The 13,738-nt window shown below is 39.4% G+C and overlaps 1 protein-coding gene across 1 annotated transcript; it reads left to right on the top strand.

The window, feature by feature from the left end:
* The first annotated feature begins 11,742 nt into the window (after window positions 1-11,742).
* LOC135630716 (uncharacterized) lies at window positions 11,743-12,630 on the top strand. Its single transcript, XM_065137871.1, has 3 exons — window positions 11,743-11,838; window positions 11,963-12,035; window positions 12,083-12,630. The coding sequence occupies exons 1-3, from the start codon at window positions 11,743-11,745 to the stop codon at window positions 12,628-12,630; spliced, it is 717 nt and encodes a 238-aa protein (XP_064993943.1).
* Window positions 12,631-13,738: the final 1,108 nt, after the last annotated feature.

A 13,738-nucleotide genomic window follows, 5' to 3' on the forward strand; every position in this document is an offset into this window, starting at 1 on the left:
GCGTTGCTCATACTGAATCTTTCCATTACCTTCTCGATGTATTTCTCCTATGACAATCAAATCTTCTTGCTTTTCCTATCACGGGAAATCTACATGCCTACTATTTGGTTTGCTGGCCCCATGTCCTTCATTGCAAAAGACTCACTCAGTTCCTTCTTCAACCTATCAATTTTAGACATATCTTTCCCAAGAATAAGCATGTCATCAACATAAAGTAAGAGAATAATAAAATCCTCACTAAACCATTTGATGTACACACAATGATCTGAAGTCGTTCTTTTGTATCCATTTTCTATCATAAATGAATCAAACTTTCTGTACCAGTGTCTTGGAGCTTGCTTTAGCCCATACAAGCTCTTCTTCAAGTTACAGACAAAATTATCTTTACCTTTGACTTTGAAGCCTTCTGGTTGCTCCATATAAATTTTCTCCTCCAAATCACCATGAAAGAAAGTTGTCTTCACATCTAACTGCTCAACCTCCAAGTCCTGGCTAGTAGCAATACCAAGAGCAACACGAATAGAAGATATTTTAACAATAGGAGAGAAAATCTCTTCAAAGTCAATACCTTTCTTTTGACCAAAGCCTTTCACAACCAACAGGAGAGAAAATCTCTTCAAAGTCAATACAAGCTCTTCTTCAACTTGCAGACAAAATTATCTTTACCTTTGACTTTGAAGCCTTCTGGTTGCTCCATATAAATTTTCTCCTCCAAATCACCATGAAAGAAAGCTGTCTTCACATCTAACTGCTCAACCTCCAAGTCCTGGCTAGCAGCAATACCAAGAGCAACACGAATAGAAGACATTTTAACAACAGGAGAGAAAATCTCTTCAAAGTCAATACCTTTCTTTTGACCAAAGCCTTTCACAACCAATCTAGCTTTGTACTTTGGTTGAGAATAATATTCTTGAGTCTTCAACATAAAAACCCACTTGTTCTTCAAAGCCTTTATTCCATTTGGTAGTAGCACCAAATTATAAGTGTGGTTCTTTTGAAGAGCATCCATCTCTTCCTGCATAGCAACTAACCACTTCTCTTTCTGCTCACTTTCAACTGCTTCCTGGTAACTCTTTGGTTCACCTGCATCAGTAAGCATCACATACTCATCTATAGAGTATCTTTTGGAAGGTTGACGTTGTCTAGAAGATCTTCTCAACTGAGGTTCTGTTGAAACTTGCTCTCCTACTTCTTCTTGCTCAACATGTCCTGCAGGTAGATCAACATCAGGCTCTACACTATCTTCCTGCACATCTCCCCCATCACCATAATATACTGTAGGAATAACTGGGTCATAATCTGCTAATCCTTCTGCAGAAGTCTTGGCCTGTGTCTTCTTCTTCAAATCTTCAAAGGTTTGATCCTCAAAGAAGACTACATCTCTGCTTCTGAATACCTTCTGCTTTTTTGGATCCCAAAGCCTGTAACCAAAATGATCATGTGAGTAACCAAGAAAAATACATTCTTTAGACTTACCATCCAACTTGGACCTCTCATTGTCTGGAATATGTGCAAATGTGCGACAACCAAATACTCTCAAATGCTTGTAGGAAACATCTTTATCTGACCATACATGCTCTGCAACATCACCATCTAGGGCTATACATGGTGATAAGTTGATCACATCAACTGCAGTCCTCAAAGCCTCATCCCAAAACCTTTTGGGTAGCTTGGCCTGTGAAAGCATACATCTAATTTTTTCTATGATGGTGCGGTTCATCCTCTCTATAATTGCATTATGCTAAGGTGTACCAGGAACTGTCATCTCATGTTGGATCCCATGTGACCTACAATAGTCATTAAACAATCCTGTATACTCACCATTATTATCTGATCTTATGCATTTCAATTTCCTTTCTGTCTTCCTTTCAACCCTGGAATGAAACTCTTTGAAGACATTAATAACCTGATCTTTAGTCTTCAAAGTATAGGCCCAAACTTTCTTGGAAAAATCATCTATAAAAGTGACAAAATAAAGTGCACCACTTATACCAAGAACATCAATAAATCCACCAAGAGTTTTTGTCCTCAAAGGACCACATACATATGTATAAACACGGTCTAAGGCATGCATTTTTCTAGACAAAGCAGCACTAGCAAATGAAACTCTATGTTGTTTACCAGCCAAACAATCAATACAAGAGTTCAGATGTATACCTCTGAGATCTGGTAATACATCTCTCTTGGAAAGAGCTTGCAGCCCCTTTTCGTTCATGTGTCCCAATCACCTATGCCACAACTCCATACTGAAGTCTTTCTCTGTAGCATTTAACTGCTCACCATAAGCTTTAGCCTGCAACTTGTACAAAGTATGACATTTCTTTCCACTAGCTATAACAAGAGAACCCTTACTGAGCTTCCATTGCCCTCTGTGAAATATGCTTTCATAGTCTTCATCATCTAGTCTTCCAACTGAAATTAAATTCAGCCTCAAGTTAATCACATGCCTCACATCCTTAAGCACCAACTTGCAGCCAAGGTTGGTCTTTAAATGGATATCACCCATGCCAATGATGTCTGCTGTGCCATAGTTGCCCATATTGACAACACCAAAGTTTCCAGACCTATATGTAGCAAAAAACTCCCTTCGTGGTGTAGCATGATAAAAAACACCTGTGTCAATCACCCACTCAAGATCCTGACACACACAAGAAAAAATATCATCAGAAGGAGACAAAATCAAATAATCACCACCCTGCACTATAGCTGTAGTATTATCCTTTGACTCTATAGACTCCACTTCTTTTCCCTTTTTCTTGTTCTTCTTAGGTTGCTTACATTGGTTCTTGTAATGTCCTTTCTCACCACAGTTATAGCAAACAATATCTTTTCTTGATCTTGACTTGCTCCTACCCATACGTGAACTGCTTCTAGACTTTGACCTTCCTCTGTTCTCTAAGATAAGTGCCTGTGAATCATTCTGAGATGTTGCTGAACTCTTTCTTCTTAACTCCTCATTCAACAAACTGCTTGTTACTTGACTCATAGTGACAATACCATCTGGCGCAGAATTACTAAGGGAAACCACCAGTGTCTCCCAACTTTCTGGTAATGAACTAAGAAGTAACAATGCCTGTAACTCATTATCAAGAGACATTTTCATAGAGGATAACTGGTTAGTAATACTATGCATTTCATTCAAATGCTCAGCAATAGAAGCACCCTCTTTATATTTTAGGTTCATAAGTTTTCTGATCAAAAAAGCTTTGTTGCCAGCTGTTTTTCTTTCATAGAGACTTTCCAATTTTTTCCAAAGAGAATATGCAGAAATTTCAGTAGAAATATGGTGAAAGACACTATCATCAAGCCACTGTCTAATAAACCCAATTGTTTTTCGATCTAACCTCTTCCACTCATCGTCTGTCATAGTTGTAGGTTTTGCACTATCCCCCTGCAAAGGTCCATACAAATCTTTGCAATGCAAGAAATCTTCCATTCTTGGTTTCCATATCATCCAATTATTTCCATTCAAACTAATCATGCGAGAAATATTACTGGCCTCCATGTTCAAATACAAAAATTAAATCACCAAAACCCCAATCTGATACTAGTTGATGGGGATATAAAGAGGAATAACCTTTGTATATGAACAAATACTAGAAGACCATAATACGCAGTGGAATTAAATAGAAACACTGTCAAACAGAACACCAAGATATACGTGGAAAACCCCTTCAATGTGAAGGGTAAAAACTACGGGGAAAACTAGAAATAATCCACTATGAGAATAATGAATATACAAATCTCAATCTCTTGCCCTAAACCCTAGCAACAACCACAAGAGAATAACTTGGATACAAGGATCACGTCACTGCCCACAATATCTAAAACCTCCCCAAGTAATCACAGCAAGAGTCTACTATAGATTTGATCTAATCTGAAATGAGAACACTGTTACATGATTGAGAACAATCTCTCTGCATTGTCCTTGTCTTCTTCCCTTTCTTTCTCTTCCTTTTCTGCCTTATTCTCCTTCTTCTCTTTGGAATCCCGTGGCCCTAAAGATCTGCCTCGTTGCTGTCTTTTTATAGCCACCACACCCTCTAATCTTAATTAGGGTTAGATTAAGAGGGGGTATGGGTTGTGGGCTGCCCTAGCCCACATGGGCTGAATATGGGCTATCAGCCCAACACTCACCTGATAAATTTACGTACGAAATCTTGATGAACAGCTGTGCCTTGTTGAATGACATAAATGACATAGATGCTGCGGAGATGAAAATGAAAGAGGCTGAAATCATCTTAGATGGGTCAGAATGATCCTTTGCTTCATCAGGAATGACTAGGAATGATGCTTAAAGCAGTCTTCTGAGCAATTGTTCTGAACGACTAATTCCCCTCTGCAGATTTGTTTGCACTTGGTGTTGTGACCGCTATGGAGTGCTGACTTGAACTCATGCAGGCTCATTCATTTCACTTAATTGATAAGAGTATCAGAGTGAAGGCTCCTTCCGTCCATGTCACTAGATGACCGCTCCGCTTCTACGGCACTCGACCTGATCCTTGAATGACTTCTGCAGCTCATGCTTGTGCCTTGATCTGTGAGCAAGCAAGGTTTGTGTTCCATCTGCATCATGATAGACGATAGAATGCCGAAGGATTTTGTTTGAAGCAAACGATGGGTAATTCAGTCAAATCTCATGAAGTTGAATTGACCTCGATGAAGAGAGAGAGAGAGAGAGAGAGAGAGAGAGAGAGAGCGCGCGCGTGTGTGTGTGGTGTGCTGGATCTAACATGTTGATTTCAGAGTTTCTCTCGATGTTTAGTCTCATAGTCTGCATGAACTTAATATAATGAATAAACCATTGTATAGCGTCTCGTTCACGGGTAAATAAACTCTGAATAAGCCATCCAGCTGCCCGGGAACCGGAAAAGCGTATAAAATAAATAAAAAGGTAAATGATATAATGAATAAATGAGCCATCCCGATGGAAATTAAACTGGTAAATAATATAATGAATAAATGAACCATCCAGATGGAAAATAAACTGTGCAAAGTATAAAATAAACTGATAAATAATATTATAAATAAATGAACCATCCAGATGGAAAATAAACTGTGCAAAGTATAAAATAAACTGATAAATAATATAATAAATAAATGAACCATCCAGATGGAAAATAAACTGTACAAAGTATAAAATAAATCGGAAAAGCCACTTGAATAAGCCATCCAGCTACCCGGCAACTCCCTTATTCTGTCAATTACTTTCTCCCATCCGCTATATGCCACTAATGACAAAGCTTGCAGTAGCAATCAAGGAAATGTCTGCCTTATCACTTAAAAAGAAACGTTGGAGGTATAACCTCCACGACCCCTCCACAACCAACGATGGAGGCTATGGGTAAGAGTGAACCGACCCCCCTCCTTGGTCGATAATAAGAAGGGGATGCGATGATATCATGTCAACGAGGAAAGGGTGTAAGGAGGTTGCACGGCCCCTTTTGCGGCCAACAATGAAGGTGTGACAACAAGCCGTTAAGCAAGAGCTACGAGCAAAGAGGAGTGACGGGTTAATAACGATAGTATTGGGAAAAACATGTTAAAGCGGAATAATTCTTTCCCTCTTTGTGTATCAAAATAGGTTCCTCATCAAAATACTAATTTAATATCCAAATGCAAATATCAACTAGCACAGTATAAACAATAGAGCAAAACTTCAATCACACAATGAGACCAAATCTTTTAACATGAAAAACCCAATGTGGGAAAAACCACGGGACCGTAGTCCACCTCAAACTTCCACTATCAATAATAATGATAACAGGTTTGCAATAGGTCTTCTCTAGAATAACTAGAGGATCAGAATAACATCAAGAACATAGATCTTGGCTCAACAATAGCATATCTTCATTATGTAGGATGGATCTCCTCAAAAGAGAATTCTAGGTCTCACAGAGTAGATATCATAGGAAAGTATCTTAGAGAGGGCAAACTATAGATCAACACCATTAGAATTGTAGAGTTTGCTGCAAGGATTCTCCACATAAAATTTGGGCCGAAACTGACAACGTTTGGCCACCGATCGTCAAGCAGAAAACTCAGAAACCTAATCTTTCTTTCTCTATTTCTCTCTCCTCTTTCCTCTGCACGTCGCACGCTGCACGTTGCAATCTGATCTCTTTTTCCTCACCTTCTCTCTTCCCTTTTTAATTTCTTTCATTTTCTGATTTGGGCTCAATAGGCCCAATTGTCCAAGCCCACATATGGGTTGGACCCAACAATTCTCCCCCTCCAGCTCATATGGTGGATTATACCAAGCCCGCTCTTTGCCTATATGCTTCAAGCTTCTCCTTAGGCAAAGACTTTGTCAACATATCTGATCCATTCTCATTGGTATGCACTTTTTCCAACTGTAATTCTTTCATCTCAAGCACATCACGAATCCGGTGATATCTCACATCAATATGCTTGGATCTAGAATGGTACGTTGAATTCTTGGAGAGGTGAATGGCACTCTGACTGTCACAGTAAACAGTATATACTTCCTATTTCAAGCCCAATTCCTGTAGAAACTTTTTCATCCATAAAGCTTCCTTGCAGGCTTCAGTAATTACTATGTATTCTGCTTCTATGGTTGATAGAGCAACATATTTCTGTAACTTAGACTGCCAAGAGACTACTCCTCCTACAAATGTCATCAAGAATCCCGAAGTGGACTTCCTGGAATTAGTATCACCTACCATGTCTACATCTGTGTAGCCTTCTAACACAGGTTCATCATTGCCAAAACATAAACACAACCTGGAAGTACCTTTTAGATATCTTAATATACATTTCACTACTGCCCAATGTTCCTTTCCAGGATCAGAGAGAAATCGGCTGACAACTCCAACTGCATGAGCTATATCTGGCCTAGTACAAACCATAGCATACATCAAACTGCCTACTGCAGATGAGTAAGGCACTTTAGAAATTTCTTCTTTTTCTTTCTCACTTGTAGGACATTGTTTCGAACTAAGCTTGAAATGACCTGCAAGTGGGGAACCAACTGCTTTGGCTTTACTCATGTTAAATCTTTCAAGAACCTTTTCAATGTAAGTCTCCTAAGATAGCCAAATCTTCCTTTTCTTCCTATCACGAAGAATCTTCATACCAAGTATTTGTTTCACCGATCCCAAGTCTTTCATGGCAAAAGACTTACTTAGCTCTCTTTTAAGCTTTCCAAATTTTTTTTAATATCATGGCCAACAATCAACATATCATCAACATATAGCAGTAAAATAATAAAATCATCATCTGAAAATTTCTTCATAAACACACAATGATCAGATGTGGTTCTATCATACCCTTGGCTCATCATAAAGGAATCAAACTTCTTGTACCACTGTCTAGGTGCCTGTTTGAGTCCAAATAAGCTTTTCTTAAGCTTACATACCAGATTTTCTTTTCCTTTGACTTTGAAACCTTCTGGTTGCTCCATATAAATTTCTTTTTCTAAATCACCATGAAGAAATGCTGTTTTTACATCAAGTTACTCAACTTCTAAATTCAAGCGGGCAGCCAAACCAAGAACAACTCGGATAGAGGACATTTTTATAACTGGAGAAAATATTTCTTCAAAGTCAATACCTTTCTTCTGACTGAATCCTTTCATAACTAGTCGTGACTTATATCTCTGTTGTGAGCTTTTGTTTTCAGTCTTCAATTTATAAACCCACTTATTCTTGAGAGCTTTCTTCTCTTTAGGCAACTTTACTAAGTCATAGGTGTGGTTCTCAAGCAAGGATCTCATATCTTCTTATATGGCTTTAATCCACTCATTCTTATTCTTATGTATAATAGCTTCTTGGTAAGTTTCTAGCTCTCCCCCGTCAGTAAGCATAACATACTCATGTGGAGGATATCTGGTAGATGGTTGTTGCTCTCTAGTGGATCTTCTCAATGGAATCTCAACGGGTGGTGGAGGTACTTGTTCAGTTGGTTTAGCATCATCAATTGTAAGAGTATCATCACTTACATTCTCACTATGATCTTCTTCTTCATCTCTCCCATGATCATCATGAACTATAGGTGAAGGAACTGGACCCAAACTCTAAGGAATATAAACAGAGGTTTCTGGCTTCTCAATATTATCACCATCATCAAACAATTGGTCTTCAAGAAACACAACATCTCTGCTTCTAATAATCTTCTTGTTCACTGGATCCAATAATTTGTACCCAAACTCTTCATGATCGTATCCCAAGAAGATACATTCTTTTGCCTTATTATCAAGCTTAGACCTCTATCTTTGGGAATACGAACAAATGCTTTACACCCAAAGACTCTCAAATGATTATAAGATATATCTTTTCCTCTCCATACTCTCTCTGGAACATCATCTTTCAGAGGAATTGATGGAGAAAGATTTATCAGGTCAACTGTAGTTCTCATAGCCTCCCCCCAAAATGACTTTGGTAACTTGGCGTGGGAAAACATACACCTAATCCTTTCTTCAATGGTTCTATTCATCCTTTCTGCCACACCGTTCTGCTGAGGAGTTTTAGGAACTGTTTTCTCAAGCCTGATACCATGGAACATGCAATAATTCTCAAAAGGACCCCTGTACTCGCCACCATTATCTGATCGAATAACTTTAGTTTTCTGCCAGTTTCTCTTTCAACACTGACATGAAACTCTTTGAAAGCATCGAGTACCTGGTCTTTAGATTTCAAAACAAAAGCCCACACTTTTCTAGAATGGTCATCAATAAAAGTAACAAAATAAAGAGCACCTCCAAGAGTTCTAGTTTGCATAGTACAAACATCAGTATGAACTAAATCAATAACATCTGATCTTCTAGATAATGGATATGTCTGAAATGCAACTCTATGTGTTTTTCCAACTAAGCAATAATCACAAGATTTAAGAGATGTACCTTGCAACTCTAGTAAGAACTGCTTTCTAGCAAGAGTTTGAAGTCCCTTCTCGCTGATATGTCCAAACCTCTTATGCCAAAGATCTATACTTTCACCTTTTCGAATTGCATTAATCTCTCCTTTGTGTAGCTTAGCTTCCATGACATAAAAAGAGTTAATCTTCTTTCCTTTTGCCACAATCAGAGAACCTTTAGTGAGTTTCCATTTACTTTCACCAAAATAATGTGCAAAGCCCTCATCATCAAGTCTACCTATAGATATCAAGTTAAGACAAATATATGGAACATGCCTTACATCTTTGAGTATCAATTTGCTCCCAATACTGGTCTCCAAGAAAATATCTCCAATACCCACAATCTTAGATGTACCACTATTTTCCATTCTAACATTACCAAATTCACCAGCAATGTAAGATCAAAAGAAATCTCCATGAGAAGTAACATGAAATGAAGCACCAGAGTCAATTACCCAATTACTGTCCTAAGCTACAAGGCAAACACAACCTTCATCACAGATAATAGTGATATTACCTTTAGCAGTAATTGTATTGGTCTCTTTCTCATTTTTCTTCATTTCATTATGTTCTCGCTTCCAAAACCTACACTCTTTCTTCATATGACCTGGCCTATTACAGTGAAAACATTTGATATCTCTTCTAAACTTAGATCTTCCTCTATAACCATGTGGATTTCTGCTATGACTTCTTCCACGCCTTTCTTGTTTTTCAGTAACAAATGCCCCAGAAGAAGATTCACCCTGTTCTTTCCTTCTGGCATCTTCATTTAGCAAACTGTCTTTAACCATATCTATGGTTAGAGTCCCCTCTGGCGTGGAGTTACAAATAGTCACCACATACGTTTCCCAACTTTCTGGTAAAGAACTGAGAAGTAACAATCCCTGCATCTCATCATCTATATTCATTTTCATAGCAACCAACTTGTTTGCAAGACTCTGAAATAGGCTTATGTGCTCAACAATGTTACCACCATCTTTATACTTCAAATTTACAAGCCTTATGAGGAGAGAAATTCTATTTCCCATTGTCTTTTTCGCAAAGAGGTTTTCTAATCTTTGCCAAACAACATCAGCTTTGGTTTCATCTAAAATATGCTCATGCAAGTTTATATCCATCCATCTTCTAATATAGGTAATAGCTTTTCTATATTGAACTTCCTATTCTTCATCGTCCATAGTAGAAGGTTTATCTTTAACCTTGATAGGCTTATACAAATCTTTGCAATAGAGCAAATCTTCCATTAGACGCCTCCAAGTGGAATAATTTGATGAGTTCAATTTAATCATACCATCTGACTCCATTTCAATCACACAAGAAAAACTAACACCAACCAACTTGTTGCTTTGATACCACTTGTTGGAAAAACCTGTTAAAGCGGAATAATTCTTTCCCTCTTTGTGTATCAAAATAGGTTCCTCATCAAAATACCAACTTGATATCCAAATGCAAATATCAACTAGCATAGCATAAACAATAGAGCAAAACTTCAATCACACAGTGAGACCAAATCTTTTAACGTGGAAAACCCAATGTGGGAAAAACCACGGGACCGTAGTCCACCTCAAACTTCCACTATCAATAATAATGATAACAGGTTTACAATAGGTCTTCTCTAGAATAACTAGAGGATATAGATCTTGGCTCAACAATAGCATATCTTCATCACGTAGGATGGATCTCCTCAAAAGAGAATTCTAGGTCTCACGGAGTGGATATCATAGGAAAGTGCCTTAGAGAGGGTAAACTGCAGATCAACACCGTTAGGATTGTAGAGTTTGCTGCAAGGATTCTCTACATAAAATTTAGGCTGAAACTGACAACGTTTGGCCACCGATCGTCAAGCAAAAAACTCAGAAACCTAATCTTTCTATCTCTATTTCTCTCTCCTCTGCACGCCGCACGCCGCACGCCGCACGCCGCACGCCGCACACCGCACGCCGCACGCCGCACGCCGCACGCCGCACGCCGCACGCCGCACGCCGCACGCTGCATGCTGCAATGTCTAATCTCTTTTTCCTCACCTTCTCTCTTCTCTTTTTAATTTCTTTCATTTGCTGATTTGGGCTCAATAAGTCTAATTATCCAAGCCCACATATAGGCTGGACCCAACAGATGGAAGTGGGCCCTCTGACGAGGGCTGTGGGTGGAGGGGGACAACCAGTCATGAGACAGAGAGGGGTAGCTAGGGTTATAAGTGACGGCAACCCTCCCTCATGTGAGGGCTACATGCGACACAACAAGAGTTGCGTGTGGCGATGCAAGACAAAGACAATGACAGTTTCGAGAAAAAAATAATTTTTTAAATTTACCAGGGATAAAATAAATTTTTTTATATGATTAAAAGCGCTTTACGAATAATTTTTAAATTTGAGGTGCTATTTGAAAATTTTTCAAACTTAAAAGCGTTTTAAAGAATTTGCGCAATATACTATTAATTCATTTACAAAATATTTGTTGAAGAAACGAAAAATTTTGGGATGCTTGACACTGATTTGCACATAAAGTTAAAGATTTCGTTGGAAGCCAATGCTTTGAACAGTCCGAATAGATCCCTTTTTTTTTTTAATACATACCAAAAGACTACCATTGATCTTATTACTGAAATCATACCTTATTATTTATTGTGATATTTAATATTGTCTTAAAAAGTTTTAAAGGGAATAAACATCTAAGTTTCTCCGTGAATTAACTACTCAACCTCTTTACCTTCTACATAAACGATGTGGTAACAGGAAATGAGGACAAGTGCAGTTAGTTCTCGGACGAAATGAGGATGATATCGTCGCACAGAAGGGAACGCGGCAGTTGTCTGTATAAGAAGTAGAACGAGTGGGAACAAAACCACTCACTCTCTCCAAGAAAAAGATGAAGGCGAAGGCAGGGAAGATAGACCTGGAGCAATATGTCCACTTCTACTTGGATCCAGGCCGTTCCTACGCCTCTCTCGCCCATCTCAAGCAGGTGCGTGTCCCCTCTTCCTCTTCCCTGCTCGTACTCCGTCCCGCTCAAGAACCCTCTTCCCTTCTATCCTCATCTCTCTCTCTCTCTCTCTCTCTCTCTCTCTCATTACTCTCCACCTTCCCAGATCGTCACCATGCACGGTTTGAACCAGCTCCATAACTGTCCCAAGGTAAACTTCTCTCTGCATCTCCTTCTCTGTTTGGCTTTGATGACACAAGCTTTATAATGATAATGTTTGTTGTAGTCTTTCTTAATCTCCCGGTGTTTCATCTCTTTCTTGGGATGAGGAGTTTGGGTGCAAATATGTTGTTGTGTGAGCAGAGGCATATCATCGAATGCTTGGAGTCCATCGAAACGATGTCGCCGGCCAGGAAGACCCTCGAGAAGAGCGTCACGTCCCGTGCCTTCTTGTTGGCCGACGAGGTCGTCGCCGACCTCACCGACATCGGCTGGGAGGAGTGCCATGTCCGATCACTCCTCACTCTCGATCCTCGGTCCGGTGCCGTGGTCGTGCACGAGCTCGAGGTCCCAGCCGACGGAATCGGTGGCTTCTCGCCAGCGGCCGTCCTTCCATCCGTCGCGCCACGCAGAGAGCGCCATCAGAGGCGCGGGAGGAGCGCGCCGGCCGCTGACTTCGAGATCTTGGGCGGGCGGCCGAGGTCCAAGCGGAAGCACATCTCCATCAACGCCATCAGCCCGACCTCCTCCACCACAGCCGCCTCGGGTGCAGTCGGGGCGTCACCGTCCACATGGACGTCTATCCCTCCGCCTCCATCCCCGCAGTCGGAATAGCCGTATCCGTCGACCACGTGAACGCCGCTTCTTCTGCCTATAGAAGTGGAAGAAAAGCAAAAGGGTAGCGCTGATGCGATCATAACCGTCCGATTCGGTTCGCCACGCCTAGCTTTTATTCATCTTCTCTTCCTGTTTCGTTTCTGTTAAGGTCTCTCTGACACATACAACATATACTCTTCTCGTAACCACTGTTGCTCGTGTAGGCATTTTGGACGGCATCAACTATTATAACTTTGGTTCTGAAACGTTGCTCAGACTAGTTTAATATACAGAAAAGAAGGCGCCCAGTTGTTCTGATAAGGAAATTAAATTAGCAAGGCATAGCATTCATTAGGAATTTTATTTCTAGATAGTCTTAATCAATACTTATCTCTGTAGAAACTACTATTATGAGGAAGTATATGACCTATGCAGATGCAATATTTCTATAAATATGCAAGGTTACTTTCTTCTCACAGTAGCATTTATTGTGTGCCAGGGGTACGCCAACCCTAAGTGGTGAGTTAATGTTAGCAGGCATATGCAATTTCTTAAGCAAAATATGTTATTATTACATGCAAAGAAATGATTGATCAATGTAATAGGTCATGGTGGGGTTAATCTTCTTCTTTCGTAGCCAATACTGCTTTCTTATGCAAGCCAAAGATTACTTGAACATTGTCCGGTGACGGATGAACTTTTCCCTCAATTTTGGAGGACAATATATGGGAATTTGTGGTTTTGGTTGGACAATTGCAAGCTTGAAGCTGTTCTGCAGAGGATAGGAAGGAATAAACTTAAATTTATAGCAACATACCACATTGAATAATTGAAAAGGATTGAAGGTTTAAATTTGAGTTTAAATTTGATCGTCATCAATCACAAAAGAATATGGCAGTCCTCAGAGGAGCTAAATCATTTTGATGAATATTAATTAATTAAAATCAACTATATAGCTTTGATGTCATTGTGCTAACAGTCAAGGATTTTTAAGCTACAAGAGAATATCTATAAGGATATAAATGCTCGACTCAGATTTAGAGGGGGGTAAATATAAAAAACAACATTAGAGGGATAGCAGTGAGTGAGAAAAACACAAGCATTATATCCTTAAAGAATTAATAGT

This window comes from Musa acuminata, chromosome BXJ3-2 (genome assembly GCF_036884655.1).
Source record: "Musa acuminata AAA Group cultivar baxijiao chromosome BXJ3-2, Cavendish_Baxijiao_AAA, whole genome shotgun sequence".
Taxonomy (NCBI): Eukaryota; Viridiplantae; Streptophyta; class Magnoliopsida; order Zingiberales; family Musaceae; genus Musa; species Musa acuminata.